Source organism: Ovis canadensis, chromosome 14 (genome assembly GCF_042477335.2).
Source record: "Ovis canadensis isolate MfBH-ARS-UI-01 breed Bighorn chromosome 14, ARS-UI_OviCan_v2, whole genome shotgun sequence".
NCBI classification, from domain to species: domain Eukaryota; kingdom Metazoa; phylum Chordata; class Mammalia; order Artiodactyla; family Bovidae; genus Ovis; species Ovis canadensis.
In genome coordinates, this window is record NC_091258.1 from 22,686,744 (window position 1) to 22,707,789 (window position 21,046).

Genomic DNA, 21,046 nt, shown 5'->3' on the forward strand with positions numbered 1-21,046 from the left:
CACTTCTTAAGGAAATGAATGTGGGCCATTGTTGTCAAGAGAAGAAATCACAGGAAAATGGGGTACCTTTAAACGAGTGATGAGATAGTCTTGGCAGGCTGCCTCCTGCATTCCCATGAGGCTAAAGCTAGAGACAATGCCATATGGCATCAGGGATGCAATAAAAATCTCTTGGCAACTGGAGGATGAATAGGCATGACCTAGAGGGCTGATCATTTCCTTGCTTACATCAGAAACCCATATATGTATGCAATAATTAATTGTGCTTCATGTATTGTAAGCCAGATCACTTTATTTTAATTTCCTGATAAGGTCTTGTCAACTAGACAGAACCAATTTGTAATCACAGCTGGTGAGCATCTCACCCACTGCAATTAGGGAGGAGGTGAGTAAATTAATTGGTTACAACCACAGAGCGTCCACTAATATTTCTGACTGCCAACTTTTACCAGGGTTAGTGCAGAGCATAGCCAGAGAGATGTAGATGAAGTTGTAGGAAGCGCCAAGGTTAGGTTGCCAAAGCCTAGGTCAGGAGAAAATTGGGAAGGGGCAAAAGTCAGTGTTGGGCACTGTGTTACAGTTTGATTGGCATCCCTTCTGGTTATTAAGTCAGCAACCTCTCAGTATCTCAGGCATACCTTTTGGGGAGGGTACTCATTCTTGCCTCAGGCAACAAACACTTGAGCCTCCAAACACTACTCTGCAGGTAGCGCAAGAACATCTGTGCTTGGAAACACTCTAGGTATGCACAGGGAATGCAGGATGAGGGGTTCAAATGCCTCAGGACTTCATACACAGGGTGCGCATCCACACACTGGCTGCAGACCAGCTACAAGTCTTGATGAACATCAAACCATTCTGAAGATCATGAGCAAACTTCCATGCTATTTTGCCCCTCCCCCATGTTGTCTTATCTCTTGTAATCTGGGGACTTGTGATGAATCTGTAGTAGAATAGCAGAGCGCTGGTCTACAGAAAGTTCAAATCTCTAAAGTTCTTTGATAAAAGTTATAGACAGATCAATGGTAGCAAATTCCACACGTATTTTCTTTCATCCTTTAAAGAAACCATGCTAATAAAAGCACTTGAATACTTTAGATGTTTGGGGGCTGCAGAAAGATCTGGCTGGGTCCCCTTCATGTATTTTCCTAAACCTTTTGCAGAGTTCAAGTATTCCCTGAGCTTTGATCTACAGGGCCTTCTGGCTTCTGCTATATGGGTTTTCCTCCTGATGGATTTACTCTTTGGTTTCAACATTCTACTCATCTCTATCATTGACTCCTCTTTCACCTTTAGGCAGACCAACTTCCTGTTAATCCATGGGTTCCTAAACTACAGACTAGACTTCTAACGTTTACTTTGAATTTCACCATCCTGGAATGATCCTGCCTCTTCCCTCAAGACCTGAGACAGGACTCTAGAACAGATATAAAGAGCAGAGCTCCAGCTTTGCTACTCAATGCTGTGTGGCCCACAGACGTTTTCTTAATCTCTCTGAGCCTTAGTTTCCTCATCCATAAAACACTACCTTCGTGGGACTGTTAGAGAACTGAAAGAAATATTTATTAAGTATCTAGCTGTAAATGTAGCTATTAGAGAAGGTAGACATCAACCATGAAAAAATCAAGATTATGGGTTTGTAGAGTGTCTTGAGGATCTAGGGAAATGTGTTGGTGATTCCCAAAGCACGCTGATAGTGAATCAAAACTCTTCAACCCTTGATGCCTCAGCCATTTATGTTCACTGAGCAAGTGTGAACTAGAGGGAATGACGACATTCACGTGGCATTCTCAACTAGGTCATAAACCAAAGTCTGACATTTCACTAATTCTTGATACCCCGTCAGTTTGTCCATTTTTGTGCATCAAGTGGATTGGAAGGCTAATCCAATAAAGACTGATTTGTTATATTTTATGTGAAAAATTCCTCTTTAATTACTAGCTTTTAGAGAATTTTTCAAACACAGCAGTCAAAGGGCTCAGAGCAGTGCAGTGAAAAGCCTGGAGTGTGGTGGAACTAGATTTGAACTCAGTTTGAACTCTATCACTAACCTTTGCACCATAGGCAACTCAGCCTCTCCAAGTGGCCTGCATTTCGCCTTCTGTAAAACAGTTGAAATATCGCATGAGGATTGGGGTGGGGAACGCCGCTGATTGAATATCGGTTATGTTCCCAGTACTCTGTTAAAGACTTGAGGGTTAGTTTCTCCTCTCCTAGAACCTCCCCGCTTCTTCCAGGGTGCTTGTTTCTCTGTTTACATTATTTATATTTGTTTACTCTTGACGGTGCTGGTTCTTGGTAGCTGCATGGGCTCATCTCTCGTCGAGGCAAGCGGGGTTACTCTCTAATGCAGTGGGCAGGCGTCTCGTTGTGGCGGCTTCTCTTGCTGCAGAGCATGGACTCTCTTATTGCAGAGCATGCAGGCTTCAGCAGCTGGTTCTGGCTCCTGGGCGCAGTGGTTCTGGCTTCTGGGCTCTAGAGCATAGCCTCAGGAGTTGTGGTGCACAAGCTTGCTTGGTTGCTCCGCAGCATGTGGGATCTTCCCAGGTCAGGGATCAAACCTGCTTCCTACACTGGCAGGCAGATTCTCTACCACTGAGCCACCAGGGAGGTCCCTCTTCCAGGTTTGAACACTTATAGATCAGTATTTCAGTTCCGTTCAGTTCAGTCACTCTGTCATGTCCGACTCTTTGTGACCCCATGAACCGCAGCATGCCAGGCCTCCCTGTCCATCACCAGCTCCTGGAGTCTACCCAAACCCATGTCCATCGAGTTGGATGCCATCCAACCATTTCATCCTCTGTCGTCCCCTTCTCCTCTTGCCCTCAATCTTCCCCCAGCATCAGGGTCTTTTCCAATGAGTCAGCTCTTCGCATCAGGTGGACAAAGTATTGGCATTTCAGCTTCAACATCAGTCCTTCCAATGAACACCCAGGACTGATCTCCTTTAGGATGGATTGGTTGGATTTCCTTGCAGTCCAAGGGACTCTCAAGAGTCTTCTCCAACACCACAGTTCAAAAGCATCAATTCTTTGGCAATTAGCTTTCTTTATAGTTCAGTTCTCACATCCATACATGACTACTGGAAAAACCATAGCCTTGACTAGACGGACCTTTGTTGGCAAAGTAATGTCTCTGCTTTTGAATATGCTGTCTAGGTTGGTCATAACTTTCCTTCCAAGGAGCAAGTGTCTTTTAATTTCATGGCTCCAATCACCAACTGCAGTGATTTTGGAGCCCCCCAAAATAAAGTCAGCCACTGTTTCCACTGTTTCCCCATCTAGCTGCCATGAAGTGATGGGACCAGATGCCATGATCTTCATTTTCTGAATGTTGAGCTTTAAGCCAACGTTTTCACTCTCCTCTTTCACTTTCATCAAGAGGCTCTTTAGATCCTCTTCACTTTCTGCCATGAGGGTGGTGTCATCTGCATATCTGAGGTTATTGATATTTCTTCCGGCAATCTTGATTCCAGCTTGTGCTTCCTCCAGCCCAGCGTTTCTCATGATGTACTCTGAGTATAAGTTAAATAAGTAGGGTGACAATATACAGCCTTGATGTACTCCTTTCCTATTTGGAACCAGTCTGTTGTTTCCATGTCCAGTTCTAACTGTTGCTTCCTGACCGGCCTACATGTTTCTCAAGAGGCAGGTCAGGTGGTCTGATATTCCCATATCTTTCAGAATTTTCCACAGTTTATTTACTGAGTACTATTTCAGCTTATAGATTATGGACTGTTTATAGACAATCTTTTCCGTTCACAATAGCATTTTAAATCAGAAGCTCATTCAATACACATTCCCTGAAGACTCTTATTTTTTCTGTTTGTTCATCTTGGACATTTTAATTTATTTCTAAGGTCGGGTTACCACTGCCACCCTCCCACCTGGCTTCATCTCCCGTCATCCCCTCATCCTTTCTAAAACCCAAGTGCTTCTTTGGGAACCCAGGAAGAGAATAGCTGATCATCCTGCTTCAGTTCTAAAGAAGAGAGTGAGTCAAAACTGAAGGACCTTTAGGTCTACGATGCTTAGTTCTGCTAACTTGATGGTAGCCATCATTATAATTAGATCTTCAGACTTTCATAGCCAATTAAAAAATTGGCCCACAAGATTTGCATACTTTTACTATTTAGTTCATGGACTAGGATAATATTTACCTTTATTTTTTATTATTATTATTATTTTAGGATAATATTTACCTTTAAAAGTTACAGTTCATCCCTTCAAATGCTCCCAATGTGTAGCTGTATTCTTTAATTTTGTTGGGACTTACAGCCAACACATTGTCTAGAAAATCACATCTAATTTATAATAAAATATAGAAAAAATATACAGAAATTCACTTTCTAAGCAATTTTAAGAGAGTACAGCTCTTCAATAAGGTGATACATACTTGTTGATAACCCCTCACCTTGGGTGTTTCTGGTAATTATAAACTTGTTCATTGGTTGACTTTTTCTTACTGTAAGAAATAGTATATTATATGAAGAGATGATCTGCTTGCTTCTAAGATCCACCCTGTGGTGGTATTTGGCCTTTCGTCACAATGAAGGAATGGGACACCTGTCCTTCAAAAGGGCAGCCCTCCAAATGATACTGTGGTCCAACCTTCTGGACTCTGAGTATCTAGAAGACAGATAATCCACCTTATTTGTCTTAATATTGGCATTTATCCCTTTCTGCCTACTGTCTTTCATACCATAATTGGTCAAATGATACTTTTAATGGGTTAATGGATGGATATATCGTGATTTAGAATAATAGACTTTCCCAGCTGTAAAAGACAGCATCCAATGCTAGAATCTCTTCCAAAACATTCCTGCTCAACAGTCATTTAAGTGCTACTTGAAAGTATCCAATGATCCACAAGTTATTTCACTCAGAAATAACTAGACCTTCCAAATGGTATCCTGAAGTTCTTCAGGCTTTTCTAGTATTTGGGCAATAACAAGATCATGCAAATATTAATATTTTCACTGCAGCAATGTATAGCTCCCACCTGCACAACTATAGGATCCCAACCCTCCTTCCTTCCTTAGCTTTTAGTTCTAGAAGACCCCAGAGCAGCGTATGTGGTCCACCTTCTTAAAGGTTCCTTCCTCCACACGTATGCCATCTCATGGAGTATAGGGGTGCTTGGGCATCACTGGACTGCCAGAGCATCACACACAATCAGGATCTGAATCTCAGTATAGGCCTAGTTAAGACATTCTGCCTCATGTCTCCAGACGTCTCCAACAGCAAGACCAGATACAAGTTATAGTGGAGCAAATCTCTTTTCTCATTAACTCACCCTATAGACACTCAGAAAGGGAGACATGTGTGCACATAATTACTAGATAAATCAAAAACTAAGGACTAAGGAAGAACCATGGACTAGTAATATGAAAACAGAGGGAGTCAGTACTCTAAGACTTGGTGATTCACAAAGTTGCTGAATCAGTGATTTCTGTTTCGCTGAGTGGGTGGCTTTCACATTAACTTACTCAAATCTTCAGGTGAATTTGAGCCATCCTCAGTTTTGTTTGAGGAATTTAAAATTACTTTGCTGCCAAATGGCAGTTCTGTTATTTATTCATTCAACAAACAGATTGAGTATCTACTGTGTCAGGCACTGTGCCATATAAATTCCAATCTGAGATACAAATTCTTAGTGATTATAACCACCACAGGATTGAAAGTGCATAACATTTTTTTTTTTTCAGAAAACAACTTGCTGTGTTTTTAAAAAAAATCAGTAGCAAGAGGAAAATGTAAGACCCTGGCAGAAAAGACTATCCAGAGCTAGCAGCTCAATTTTTAATGGTTGGCACAGGAAATCCCCTGAAAGCAGATGTGGGCTCTGTAAACCCCTTAAGGGTTTACATGACAAAAAATAGGTTTTTGCTGAATATCACTTGATGGAATCATTCATTATGATGTCTTTGGCTGACATGATAGAATCGAAACTCTATTTTATCAAACTTGGGATTGACACATGAGATGTATAAGACCATTTTATGTGCATTCTGCACCTATCAAATCTACAAAGCCTCTGGAGGTGAAATCCACTGCCGGGATAATCAGTCATGGTTAGGAACATGCCCAGAACCTTACAGAAGCACTATGGATGTCAGTGCTGACTCCAGGCCAAACATGAAACACAGGATATGGTTCTATGCACTCAGGAATCAAGAGGGTAGACAGAATGAAGGCTGGAGGATATATTATCAGTCAAGGATCTGTCCCAGTGTGGGTGGCACTGAACGCATGTTAATGAAACCTTGATTGACTAGAAGCTTTGAGTAACAAGTGTGTTCGGAGAAACCAAAGGAATTGTTTCCTGTTTCTCTCACTTGCGAATCCATAGAGCCTCTGGACTAAAGTCCTTTGAGTTCTTTCCAAGGAAGTTGGAACCCAGTGGGATACTGAAGATGCAAAAAAGCAATTAAGTGATGTGCTGTATCCTGGGGAGAGTCCATCTGATGTTTCTGGACTAAGTGCTATTTCAGTTGTTAGAAAGGCATGGCTTTCCATGCCCTATCAAAGACTCTGCAGATCAACCAAATGCAGGTCCTTCATGCAAAATGGAGCAATTGAATTGTTTGACTAATTGAGCTATGAGTATGTGGATAGATGATACAGTCTTAAGAGAGAGCAAGCAATGTACAATCTCCTTTTATTTTTTTTTTTTAAAACGAGCATACTGCTGAAATAAAGCCATGCTCTTCTGTGTGCAAGCATAGGTTGCTAGAAGTAGATCCAGGCACTTCTGACTCTGGGAGGAGCACAGCTCCCAAGATGACTGACCCCACGCTACTACTGGTCATCACACATCCTCACACATGCGTACAAGCAGAGTCTGGCCACCAACTCTGAGAGGCCTGAAACTTATGTGTAGACCAGTTTGCAAGTCTCCACAGAATGTGAATAATGTATTTAGGACCATTTACCCATGTCAGATGTGAGTGCATGGATCACAGACTCACCCCAGAACACTTATTAGAATAGCACAAATTCCATATTGAGTTTGTACCTATCTACATGAGTAGGACTGCTCTTTATTTTACAGTAAATTTAAATCTATCTACATTTTTATATTTTCCTGGGATCATAATATAGCTTAATTTGCTTCCTCACACATTTCTAGATGGTAAGAAATCTATGCCTTTTCCATCCCTGAGAACCACATTCAAAAGAAAGAAATAGAAAAACATAAAATCAGGATCAGGAGGATTAAGCCCCTTAATTCCCGTACCACACTTCCCATTTCAGTTGCAGTTTTGTCTCCCAGCTAAAGTTTGTCTCTTCGTGACATTTGCATTAAGCCCAGAGGACATTTTGAGTGGAAACACGCTGAAAGCATAATTGAAACGCTGAGTGGTGCCATTCATCTAATTTGCATTTTTCCCCCAGGTGGGGAGTTTGCACTTCCCCCTTTCTTCTCCTGGGGTGTTCACAGATTATCACAAAGAATGATGTTGCACAATTGATTCCAATAAATCCCCATGTACAGTGTATTATATGTATAATTTTTCCCAGTAGCTATTTTAAATGCCATAGTGATAAACTATGTAAGGAAGTTCTTTGCAGGTGCAGAATAGTACGGATAGCTCCTTTTCCCCCTCACACAGAGGTTTTCAATATTTGTTCACAAGTTTAATTGTTTATTATAATTTTTCCTTTCAGTTATCCTCATGGTGTTATTCTGAGCTTAGGAGGTTGTCTATACAGAAACATCTATTTTTTACAAAACAGACATAAACTATTCCATTTCATCCTTAATATGTTCTTTGAACTCTGCACCCTGGAGCATGCAGTGGCTTGGTCTCTGAGAATCACTGACATCTCGATTGTGTCAACAAGGTTCATAATGTAAGACAATGATTCAGGGCTGGTGCTATCAACTGTGCCCTTTAATAAGAAATTTAAGGTGAGATTGCAGTCAGTGGGGAAGTAGGGTCTGTTTCCTTCAGGAGCAAGAAGAAACAAAGAGTGTGGTGACCTATTTTTCTCTTGATTAAGTATTCAATTGCGATTGTTGGTTTGGTCTAGATTGTGCCTTCTCTGAGGTTTGTGTCTTTCTCAAGACCTCATTATTTATGTTATATGTATTCTTATGTTATATATATATTATATTGTTTTATATACTATGACAGTGAAAGTGAAGTCACTCAGTCGTGTCTGACTCTTTGCGACCCCATGGACTGTAGCCTACTGGCTCCTCCGTCCATGGGATTTTCCGGGCAAAGGTACTGGAGTGGGTTGCTATTTTATATTACATTATTATTGTTGCTGCTGCTGCTAAGTCGCTTCAGTCGTGTCCGACTCTGTGCGACCCCATAGACGGCAGCCCACCAGGCTCCCTCGTCCCTGGGATTCTCCAGGCAAGAACACTGGAGTGGGTTGCCATTTCCTTCTCCAGTGCGTGAAAGTGAAAAGTGAAAGTGAAGTCACTGAGTCGTGTCCAACTCTCAGCGACCCCATGGACTGCAGCCCACCAGGCCCCTCCATCCATGGGATTTTCCAGGCAAGAGTACTGGAGTGGGGTGCCATTGCCTTCTCCGACATTATTATTGTTAGGTAGTGAGAATAGGAAACAGGAGCCCAAAATGGCAACCCGTGAAAATAGAACAAAGGAAGGTCCAAGGACTGGAGTGAGGACCTCAGATAGAACAAGCAGCACTCCTGGCTGGCCTGATGTACACAGGGCGGGCCCGGGGGAGGAAAAGACAAAGACAAAGAGGGGCCAAACGGCCGGGGGTCTCTCTCCCGTGCACGCTGTATAGTCACTCTTTCTCTCTCTCTCTTCTCTTCGCATCTTTGGGTTGGCATGCCCTCACCTCTTGAGGATGTATTTTCCTGTTATTTTCTAAATAAAACAGCTGTAACACAGAGATGTAACACTGATCTATCTAAGAGCTATAACACGGTCTGTCTGAGAGCTGTGACACACCGAGGGCTTTAACGTCTGCCACTTCAAATTTTTGTTGAGACGAGACAGAACCGAGGAGAATACACTCACCTGACATTATAATATATATAATATATATATATAGATTATATAGTATACTATATAATATTTATTTTACTATATAATATTTATTTTACTATATAATATTTATTTAATATAGTATATTTATATATACTATATTATATATAGTATATTATTATGTTATAAATATTATTTCAAATGTCAGAACCCCTCCTAGAATATATAAGATAATCATATTGGGTTCATTTAGGATTTTCCATAAAATATTACAGAAAAAACATGAACAAACTTTTCATCCAACTCAATATAATTATATCAGAGCCTTCCTAGATTACAAACCTGAGTATGGTGGACCTAAGCATGAATTTGTTTAAATGAGAGAGGAATTTAGCCCAAGCCAGCATTTCTGGAGCATGGAACACACATCATTAGTACATACAAGGACTAATGTATGTTTTTACTTGCCTCTTTAGTTCAGTTCAGTTCAGTTCAGCTCAGTTCATTCGCTCAGTCATGTCCGCCTCTTTGCAACCCCATGAATCGCAGCACGCCAGGCCTCCCTGTCCATCACCATCTTCCGGAGTTCACTCAGACTCATGTCCATCGAGTCAGCGATGCCATCCAGCCATCTCATCCTCTGTCGTCCCCTTCTCCTCCTGCCCTCAATCCCTCCCAGCATCAGAATCTTTTCCAATGAGTCAACTCTTCGCATAAGGTAGCCAAAGTACTGGAGCTTCAGCTTTAGCATCATTCCTTCCAAAGAAATCCCAGGGCTGATCTCCTTCAGAATGGACTGGTTGGATCTCCTTGCAGTCCAAGGGACTCTCAAGAGTCTTCTCCAACACCACAGTTCAAAAGCATCAATTCTTCAGCGCTCAGCCTTCTTCACAGTCTAACTCTCACATCCATACATGACCACAGGAAAAACCATAGCCTTGACTAGACGGACCTTAGTCGGCAAAGTAATGTCTCTGCTTTTGAATATACTATCTAGGTTGGTCATAACTTTTCTTCCAAGGAGTAAGCATCTTTTAATTTCATGGCTGCAGTCACCATCTGCAGTGATTTTGGAGACCAAAAAAATAAAGTCAGCCACTGTTTCCACTGTTTCCCCATCTATTTCCCATGAAGTGATAGGACCAGATGCCATGATCTTCATTTTCTGAATGTTGAGCTTTAAGCCAACTTTTTCACTCTCCACTTTCACTTTCATCAAGAGGCTTTTTAGCTCCTCTTCACTTTCTGCCATAAGGGTGGTGTCATCTGCATATCTGAGGTTATTGATATTTCTCCCAGCAATCTTGATTCTAGCTTGTGTTTCTTCCAGTCCAGCGTTTCTCATGATGTACTTTGCATATAAGTTAAATAAGCAGCGTGACAATATACAGCCTTGACGTACTCCTTTTCGTATTTGGAACCAGTCTGTTGTTCCATGCCCAGTTCTAACTGTTGCTTCCTGACCTGCATACAGATTTCTCAAGAGGCAGGTTAGGTGGTCTGGTATTCCCATCTCTTGAGGAATTTTTCACAGTTTATTGTGATCCACACAGTCAAAGGCTTTGGCATAGCCAATAAAGCAGAAATAGTTGTTTTTCTTAAACTCTCTTGCTTTTTCCATGATCCAGCGGATGTTGGCAATTTGATCTCTGGTTCCTCTGCCTTTTCTAAAACCAGCTTGAACATCAGGGAGCTCACGGTTCATGTATTGCTGAAGCCTGGCTTGGAGAATTTTGAGCATTACTCTACTAGCATGTGAGATGAGTGCAATTGTGTGGTAGTTTGAGCATTCTTTGGCATTGCCTTTCTTTGGAATTGGAATGAAAACTGACCTTTTCCAGTCCTGTGGCCATTGCTGAGTTTTCCAAATTTGCTGGCATATTGAGTGCAGCACTTTCACAGCACCATCTTTCAGGATTTGAAACAGCTCAACTGAAATTCCATCACCTCCACTAGCTTTGTTCGTGGTGATGCTTTCTAAGGCCCACTTGACTTCACATTCCAAGATGTCTGGCTCTAGATTAGTGATCACATCATCATGATTATCTGGATCATGAAGATCTTTTTTGTACAGTTCTTCCGTGTATTCTTGCCACCTCTTCTTAATATCTTCTGCTTCTGTTAGCCTCCTTAAATTTTTAGAAAAATACGTTTGGCAGATTCATCTTGTACTATAAAGATTATCTTTAAATAATTGTATAAGTAAAAATGTGAGTCAATTAAAAGAAAAATATTAAGGGAGTAACAGATCAGGTATGAAAGCATGACTAGATTGTGAATCTGGAAGCTGAGTGATTGAAGGAAGTAACACATTCGCTTAGGCAGACGACCTAGACTAACTGGCCTTAACCTCATTCAGACTCTAAGTCTCAGCTTCCAGAGAGGAAAAAAAGTATTCACCGCAGATAGATAATGTAAGGATTCTTTGCAATCACGAATGTAAAAATTTCAGCAGAGTCCCGTTCTTTTAGGAAAAAAGAATACCTTAGACAACTTTGTGGAGTCCGCTGTGGGCAGACACTGTAATTTTACTCCTTTGAAGTTGTTTTCCCTTCATGATCTCTCAAGTGAGATAGGTAGAGCTTTGCCAAGAAAAGTGGGAGGATTCAAAGATGGGCAAGGCCTGATCAGAATCATCTGCCTCGTTGCTTTAGCCTCAGCAGAAATATCTGTAGTAACGATCTCCATGGTAACCGCCTGGGCCAGAGCACCAGTACCTGACTGGACAGAGGCAGAAGGACCCAAGAGGCAGTCAGAAAACAGCTAGAAGAAGGAAGTTGTGTAGAAAAGGAAAGAGAACTCCTTCAATGCCCAGGATCACAGGAAAATTGATGATGGTAATTCTTGTTCATGGAGCATTGCAATAGAGCACTGCCACCGGCTGCAACCCCTAGCACTCTCGTGGCCGGAGCTGCCTGCCATAACCCCCAGCCCTTTCCCAGAAAATGGTTACCACCAGACCATTAGACAGTCACTCAGCCATTGGTCGGTGCAGCAGTGGGTCTCTCTCGCCAGGGCAACTGTCACTCAGCGCCCATTGGTAGTCCTGCGCAGCCATTGGTCGGCACCACAGTGGGCTCCTCCCCCTGAATAACCGTGTACCAGCGGCCATTAGTAGGACAGGAGCCAACAGTCCTCCGAGTGGTGATCCTCAGATGGAGAGCGAGGTAAGAGGCAGACCTGGCCTGGCGCAGTGGGTGAGTTGGGGGCTCAGGGAACAAGTTGGGGGCTGTGTGCTGTGGAGCTCCAGAGCCCTCACCAGGGCCGCCCCCTGGCCGGGTCCAGGCCTTGAGGTGGCGATCACCCTCTCCCCCATCCCCGCCTCAGTGACCTAATGGCAGCGGCCATCTCTGGGACCAGCCCCCACTGGGCAGTGTGAGGAGCCTGAGGCCAGCTGGGGCCCGGGCACCTGGCTCCCTCAGCAGTGGTGGCTCGGCAGGTCTGGGGACCTGGCCCTGAGGGAGCTGCCAGTGGAGACCTGCCTCTTCAGCCAGGCCTGGGCCCTGGCAGGAAGACCCAGCCTGGGTGCTGGGCAAACACTCTGGGGCAGGGTAACCAGTGCCTTCAGGGACCCCCTCCTCTCAGCCAGGCCTGGACCTCCGAGGGTGAAAGTTGTGCTGAGGGACCTGGCCTATACTTATCAGAACAGAGAATAGCATTTGTTTGGTGGGAGTTTAGAGGAATGTTATTACCTGACTGTGACCTTACGGTTCAAGAACAAAGGATCTGACACCAAGAAGTTTGCAACAATTACCCACACCCCTTCCTCACCTTTCCTATAAAAGGGCTTTGCAGAGAGCTTTCGGGCAGTTTGGGATTTTTAAGGCATGACCCACCTGTCTCCTTGCAGGGCCCTGCAGGAAACCTTTCTCTGTTCCACACTGATATTTTGGTATTGTTCAGCCTCACAATACCAAGGCCAATACCAAGGTATGGTATTGTCAGGCACACAAATTTGTGTTTCAGTAATAGCACCAGGGTCTGTCTGAATTAAGTGTTATTATCTTGTTTAATGCTTATCATAAGAACTGTAGTACCTACGAGGGGAGGTACTATTATTTGTTCTGTTACTGAGTCCAAGTTCACTCTACTCACCACATGACAGGTCAGTAAGTCTACAGACAGAGTGTTCTCGCAAAAAATACAACTTTGTTCAGAAAGCCTGCAGACAAAGATGGCAGACTAATGTCTCAAAATAAAACCGTCTTGTCTGGGTCTAGATGCCAGGTTATTCTCTAGAATGGGGGGTTGGGGGGCTGAGAAAGCAAACTAAAAAGGCATATATCTTGCACATACCTCCTGGAATGGCAAGCCTTGGGAGGGGATGTGCTAATTTCTTCCTTCCTATAGCCATCCGCCGGTAGACAAGGTCCTGCACAGAAGCATTTTGGCTTAACACTCAGGCAGAGGGGCAGGGTTCCCCATGGCAGGCCATTATGTATGGACAGTATCCTTTTAGTGAACGAAAGCAACAAGAAGCAAAGGTTAAAGTAAAAGAAATGGAGCCATAATTGGCTTTTCCCTGTAACAGTTCCACTTTGTAGCTGAAGACATTGAGGTTCAAGGGACAAGTCATTTGCCCATGATCTCAGGGCCGCTACAAATGAGCCAGGACTGGAAAGGGGCTTAGACACCTACTCTTAAAACTGCCCCTTCACAGGGCATGGGAATAACATTTCCTGGCATGCTAGGTCCCCAACCCTGGCTCCATGCCAGGAATCACTGGGAAATGTGGAAACCTGGCATCTTGACAAGCAGTCCATTGTCCAAGGTCCCAGTGCTTGACCCTGGCTGCATTAGGTTCATCTGGGAAATCTTAAAGAGATACCAGTGCCTAAACCCCAGTCCTCCTCTGTCAGAACCTCAGTTGGGAGTTGGGGCAGGTATTGCTTTTTTCTTTTTTTTTTTTAATTCTCTAAACTATTCTCATAGCCTTGAAAAATGCCCCCAGTCTAAAGCACTCATTCCTGGACTGGTAAAAGGTGTTTAAAATATACAAGACCCAATCATGCAACCCTAGTTATTTGATACCACAAGTCAGGAAGAGAGCAAGGATATATTGAGGGCCTAGTGTGCGCCAGGTCCTAAATGCAGGTCTGTCTCTCAGGATGTCCTCACCTGGTACTTCTGATGACCTGGAGGGGGTGGTGAGAGGCCTGAGGGGGTCAGGATGGGGCAGCAGCTCTTTTCCCTCTCGTTAACCTGTTTCTGGGAAGTGGATGTGCTGAGAGCTTGAACTGTAGGTCTAGACTGATCAGCCTGAGAACAGGTGTCTGCCTTTCCTGGGTGTGTGGTCTTGAGCATGTTAGTCAGTCTCTCCAAGGCTCAGTTCTTTCCTCCCATAGTATGGAAATAATGTGTGTAGATTGTGCATTCTCAGTGGGGCTCTGTGTCACCAGAGGGGTGACACGGGTTCTTGGGAGAAAGACAAACAATTGTACGTGTGTGTGTGTGTAGAATACAGATTTCCATCCAGTAAATAAACAGATAGGGCTATGACGCTGGCAACGCATGAGAGAGCTGACAATTAGGCAACAGTCTCTAAAAACACTTATGGGCCGAGGGAGATAATAAAAATAAACCTGGGAAATGCTGCTGTAACTTAGAGTAGTTGTGAGGCTGAAAGGAGAGACTGAATGTACTGGCCTTATGACAGAGCCTGGCACTCAGATGCCACTCAATAAACACTGAGCCGTAACTGTTCTTTGCCAAAACTTCATTCAGCACTCACACACAGATCCCAACCATACTTAGCAGCTATGCAAAGCATTATAGGGATTCTAAGGGAAGAAAAGGCACCACCCCTGACTTCACCAGGAGCTAAGTGAAAGTTGAGCACAGGAGGTGAAATGCTGTCACGATTGGCTGTGCATAGAGCCTGGGGAACTAAGGGGAGGCCGTGCCTGAGTCCTTCATTTCTTACCTGTCTCCAGTGCTGGGCTCAGCCTAGATGAGAGGTGACAAGGGGCCTTCCGTCTCAGTTCCCAGCCTTGTCCGCAGTATCTTCTGCCCCCAGCGTGGAAGCAGGGAAGAGGTTCTCTTTGTGCATTGAAAGGCTTAGCACCTGCTGGGGGGGGGTGGGCGGTGGTGATTAGGAAGGCTTCACTGAGCGGAGTCCTTTGCCTAGCCAAAGCCGGGAGGCCACAAGAGGATGCAGTGGGTGAGGGGCAGCACTCGTGGGTCCGGGTGCAGAGTGGTGAGTCGTATTTAATGGTCAAAGACAGCTCCAGCATTAAACTTCCCAGCCTGCTCACACTCCTTCTGTTTCTGTTCATTTGTTTTGTTTTGGCCAGTGACCTTCAGTGACTGCAAGGGAAATGACAAGCTGCACTATGAGGTCTCAAGCCCATACTTCAAGGTGAACAACGATGGCAGCTTAGTTGCCCTGAGAAACATAACTGCGGTGGGCAAGACTCTGTTCGTCCATGCCCGGACTCCCCATGCAGAAGACATGGCAGAACTTGTAATTGTTGGAGGGAAAGACATCCAGGGCTCCTTACAGGTAATGTAACCACTTAGGATAAGTTGGTCTAAGGAGGAACACTGAGATTTGTGTGTCTTATGTGGAAAATGGGTCTTTGGCTTATTATTGGTCAAGAGTCTTTTTGTTGTTTGCAAATGATAGAAACCTAAGTCAAAAAGGAAAAAAAAAAAAACGCACAGCGTGGCTAGGGGAACTGATTGGGTTATGTGACAGAGACCTCAGAGATAGCTTTGCCTGCCTGCATGGCTGTGCATCCATGCCCAAATGATGGCTTTAGCTTTGGTCCTTCTCCGTTTGTGATTCCACTCTTCTTCCACTGACTTCACCTGTAGACGGTCACAGCCCTTCCTGCTTCCTGGTGTGGTCTCAGCAGCTTCACGTCATCTCCCCACTCTGGAGTCTTCTCAAAGAGCATCTCTTCCTATACTGCCACCCCAAGCTTGAAGTCAAGTCTCACTGGCTCTCCTCAGAGCATGCTCCCATCCCTGATTCAGTTTCTATGACAGTTGGATCCTAATGCTCTAGTTGGCTAAGCCTGAGGCACATGCCTTGTCCTGAAATCAGGATGAGTTCAGCCCCACCTAAAATATACGGACTGAGAGTGAAAGAGTTAGTTACTCAAATTAGGATGCTGTCATCTAACAAAGGGAAATGGAGGATATGCAGGTGAGAACCACAGTCGCACACTAGAGTTGTACGTGAGGCTGCTCCTTTGCCACGCACTGGTGTCCATTCCCTTCTACACGCACCTGTATGAAGATCTCTGCCCCTGCACGCATGTGACTTTAGGAATGCCAAAAACTGCTCTTCAGGCTTCTTGATTGTGTCATCCGGGGACATTTGGTACTGTAAATCTACTTACTTCTCCGTCACCAGGAGCTCAGAGACTCTGTGGCTTTCTCAATTACAGAAAGGGAAGACGCACAGCAAGACCCTGGCAAAATAATTACAATAATAATGGTGTGTCCCCAGCTTGGTGCGACTGGACTAGCCTTTCTCCTACCTGCTGCTGGCCTGCTCTTGCCCACTTTATCAAAGCCTGTGGTTCCCACTGCTTTTCTCCATCTGTCACACTCCCAGTAACCCTGCTTCATCTGTTCGTTTTGTTCGGTGGTGGAGTGAACACCAATCCCACAGCTGGGGAGCAGAGACAGTACAAATGGCGTTGTGAGTGCTGCTCTCCTGCCAACGCTGTCTGTGTGATCTTGAAAGAGTCACGTAACTTCCTTACCTGCAGATGAGAGGGGTTAAACAGTCTGCAACGGCAAGTAAGTGGCACATGGGCTGCCCTACTCCACCACAATATACGTTGCAGACACCCTGCTTGACCCGAGTATCACTCCCAAGACAGTGCTTCTGAAAGCAACTATCCATTGATCACTTAGAGATGTTGCTAGGGCTGGAGTATATTTGCTGTCCCTGGACTTGAAAAACTCCATAATACCTCTTCATATCTGTCAATCTGTGAGTTAAGCATAGGTAGAAAGCTAAACGTGAATCCACAGTGTGCCACTGATGTTCTCAAAACAAAACAGGATCTTGGTGAATACATCCCAGTGTGGAATCCCACTGGCACTGCGAAAGAGAGTTTATCTCTCACTTAACCGTGGTTATTTTCACAGCAGCTCACTAACTCATGATGTAAATGACTTCCACATGCCTAGCAACACAGCTGCCAGGATGTGCAGTACGAAATGCTTCTTGGGAACAAGTAAATGGTACAGAGATTCACAGAAGGGGGTTTTGCATGTGGGATAGAATGAAGTTAGATCAGTGTTCATTGTGATTGACAGCTCATCTCTAAATCTAGAAAAGACAGTATCACATTTAGCTCCAAGCAGAACAGACGGGATTTGAGACATTCCCTGGGACAAAACTTCACCTTGCTGGGCTTGGAGTCCTGGCATTATTACCAAGAGACTCAGCCATGAAGAGCTGGTCACTTGAGCCCCAGAAAGAGCCCCTCTAGAAGCCCAGCCCCTCTAGAAGCCCAGCTCCTCGGAGCCCTGGCCGTCTCCTATTCATCTCTGTCTGAACACACTGTCCACAAAGCTTGGTGGCTATTGTTTGCTTCTTGTAAAGTACGGGGGAGGCTGCTGTGCCATTCAGCTTACCAACTCCAGCAGAATAGGCATTTATCTCCCACCTTCAGTAATTTTATGAGATTTGAAAATCAGCCTTGTGAAGTTGCCCAGATATGTCCATAATATAAAGGTTAAAAAAAAAAGAAAGAAAAACAAAAGAGAAAAGGCTAGGAAAATAAAATAGGTAGCCAGAGAATCCCTCTAAGGAAAGCACAGTCCTTAATAGATACCAAGTTAGTATTTTTGAAGCCCTACTGTGTGTGGTGCAGCAGGCCAGCTAGAGAAGGAAAGCAATGGGTTCAAGAGTCAGCCCAGCTCCTGCCTGGGGAGAGAAAGGGACCATGTATGTTAATAAGTACCAACAGGGAGGTGATGGTGACGGCTGCTCCGTGCCTTTAGAGAAGGAGGGAGGGCTGGTGAGGACAGCCAGTGCCTGCTTGGGGCTCACTGCACGCTGCCTGCTGCCCTCATGGGCCACACATGCTGATTTGTCTAATCCCCGTACCACCTTGGAGGCCCATGCTACTGGCCTCATTTTACAGACTGGGGTAACTGAGGCACAAAGAGATGAGTGAGAGCTTGTACTGCTTAGTGGGACTCTCGTGAGTGTGTGTGTCTCAGGGTCTGCTTTAATGTGCTATTTCTAACCCTCCCTACCTCCCTGAGAGGCTGCTAATGGTACCCCCTTCCCACAGATGTGAAAACTTGGCCAGTATCCCCTTGCTTGCAGTTGGCAGAAACAAGATTGAGACTCTGGCCTCTCCATCCATTCTCCTTCTGCCACTTTGCTCGCCAGCAAACTGCCACCTGGGTGGCTTCCCATGGGTCCAAAGATGAGGGCATGAGTTAGAGCAGTATAGTAGCAATGAGGGGAAGACCATCAAAGGAAGATGTGGTTTGAAGGAAAACAGAGCCAAGAGCCAGCATCCCAGTGAGTCCAGTTGTCTAGCCTAGGAGGACGGAGCTGGATTGCGCCAGTCAGGGGAGGAGTGCTTGGGAAAGGTGAACAGTCCAGCTTGGATGTGTTTGAGTTGGCAGCTCCTGGGGACATCTGGATAGGGGCAGGGTTGGATCTCCAGGTAAACACCTGGGGAGAAAGTAGCATAGTAGTAAGGCTTTAACTTTGGGGTCAAACTTAAGTGGGTTCAAATTTCTGCTCCATCACTTACGTTTACGTGACTTTGGGCAAGCCACTCACCTCCCTGAACTTCCACATTCTCATCTGTGAAGCAGGGATAAATAAGAATGGAGTCTCAATCGCAGGAGTGCTCCATTGGGCACAGCACCAGACAGCAGGTGACGTGTCCCATCAGTGGCACTATTTTAGAACCTCTTGAGAAAGGATAAGGAATTTGTGGACAAAACGTCCTTGCTGAGGCCATGACACAGAGACCAGAGATTAGGGGCGGAAGGAGAAAGTGAGGCCAAAGAGAGAAATAAGGGCAGGGGGGCATCCAGCACAACCGAGACAGGAGGGACGTCACAGCAGCTGGCTTCACATCACTGTGTCAGGGAAGGACGGGTTCTCTAAGACAAACGCAACCCCTCTGAAGCCCAATTCAGCTGCAGTAACTGGAGCCCAACGATTCGTCAATGAAAGAATGTAAGAATGTGCCTCTCTCATCTTACCTGCTTCCTGTCATCCTGTTTCACAGGAAAGCCTATAGCCCAAATCTGTGAAGTCTGATTGTTAATTGTGGTTTAGTTATAGATGCTCAAGCTATTGCTACATTGTTGGATTGCCCAGAAGCTGGTGGCTGCCTGACCTGTGTAAGATCAACTTAGATCTGTGTGGGTGAAGGAGCAGTTTCATTTTAACAGCCAAGGGGGACGGTTAAGGAAGGGGCTGAGATAGCCATATGTGCACAAAGGTGTTTCCTAGCCCATGGAATGTGACCATGAACTTGACTCACAAGAGTACATCTGGATGGAACTGTAGCTTGTCCGCACCAAATCCGCTGTTGCTTGCTGCCTAGCAGTGGTGAACAGGAAGACAGCAGAGTGTTTGCTTCCATTTACTTACTTATTAAATAGTTCGTCATTTTTACCTTGAACATAGAGCTCCAAAGGTTTACATGGAAAAACTGCGTGTTTCATTCCTTTTCCATCTTGGATGGAGTTGTCTTTACCGGCTGTGGAAATGGGACTCATCAACCTCATTTACACGTTTCAAGTCTGGGGGGAAAATGCCACTTATTTATTTATGTATTTCTAATTTAGGAGTTTGTAGCTTCCACAACTGTAGATTATGGCACTGAGTTCTGACATCAATTAAAAACTCGATAAAGTCAGGCTGGGAAACTTCACAGAACTTGTAGGAATTTATTTTGAATTAAGTTTGGGAGCTAAAGAGACTGTACCTGCTGACTTCATCTTAAAAAATGAGTTTCACGCTCTAGGCATCTGTAGAATTTAGATTTCTGTGACCCAGACAGCTGGGTCTCGTGAGCAAAGCAGGAAGCATGCTTGTAACAGATGGTAGAGTTGTGGGGGCCACAGACTACAGCCTTGAATCAGGCTTGCCTGCCCCTAGCCTGGAGTATCAATGCAAATCTAACCAGATTACTCTTCTGCTTAATGGGCTCTTACTTCCCATCAGGGTATCTGGCCTATGGGATGAATTCTGAAGTCTTTGTATATGTGTGAAAAATGTCCTTTACAGTCTAGCCTGACCTCTACAGCCTTCATGCAGGTCAGATTCCTTCTCATTTTTAAGTGGCTTGACCTGCTGAAATGTTACTTCCTCTAAGAGCACTCCCTGGTACCAAAGGAAGGTCTCCTCTGCTAGCCTCATTTCTAGCACCGTTCTCTTCCTTCCTGGCCGTCTTCTCCATTGCTAACTAAACGTGTGCTTCCTTGTTTAAGTATTTCAAGTCTGGCTCTCTGAGAAGACTGCAAGCTCGCTGAAGGCAGGAGTTTAGTCTGTTTCCCTCCTACCTCCCTGCCCACGCCCCCACTCCCTTCTTTCCTTGCTTCCTTCCTGGAGGGTCCACTGATCTGTCCTCAGCACCCGGCACAGTGTGGGCAGTAGTTGGTGTTCAGTAAATACCCTCTGAATAAACACTTGAGTAGATTGAGTCCCTCCCTTCATACCATTCCCTGCGTTGAAATCTGCCCTCACCTCCCAATACCGAAGCACGTGTGGTTTCTTGAGCTGGCCAAGCTCTTCCTCCAGGTCATGCTGGCCACTCCTCTGCCCAGGTTATGGCCTGCTAGCCATGGCCCCGCCTGCTGCATGCCCAGTACCAATCGGCAGGACTAACTCTTCTGAAACTTCTGAGCCTGCCGAGGTTTCCCTTCTTCAGGGACACCTCCCCATCCCCCCAGCTAGTAAAGTGACTTTTCCTCCATGCTCTTCAGAGAGCCCTGCCTGCCTCTCCCCCATCATAGCATTAAACTCTAACCGTCTCATTTATCTGTGTTCATTTTCACATCACTCCCGAGCTGCTGAACTCAGGGCCCCGGCTTCCACACGGGGAGGCTGGGAGCACTGCCCTGGAGCTGG

General features: G+C 44.9%; 1 protein-coding gene across 1 annotated transcript in view; it reads left to right on the top strand.

Annotated features, from left to right (window-relative positions):
* CDH13 (cadherin 13) overlaps positions 1-21,046 on the top strand; it is a 1,027,771-nt gene that overhangs the window by 363,106 nt on the left and 643,619 nt on the right. Inside the window, exon 3 of the mRNA XM_069552548.1 lies at positions 15,267-15,475. Coding sequence (XP_069408649.1) covers positions 15,267-15,475 — 209 coding nt within the window. The remainder of the gene's footprint in view (positions 1-15,266; positions 15,476-21,046) is intronic.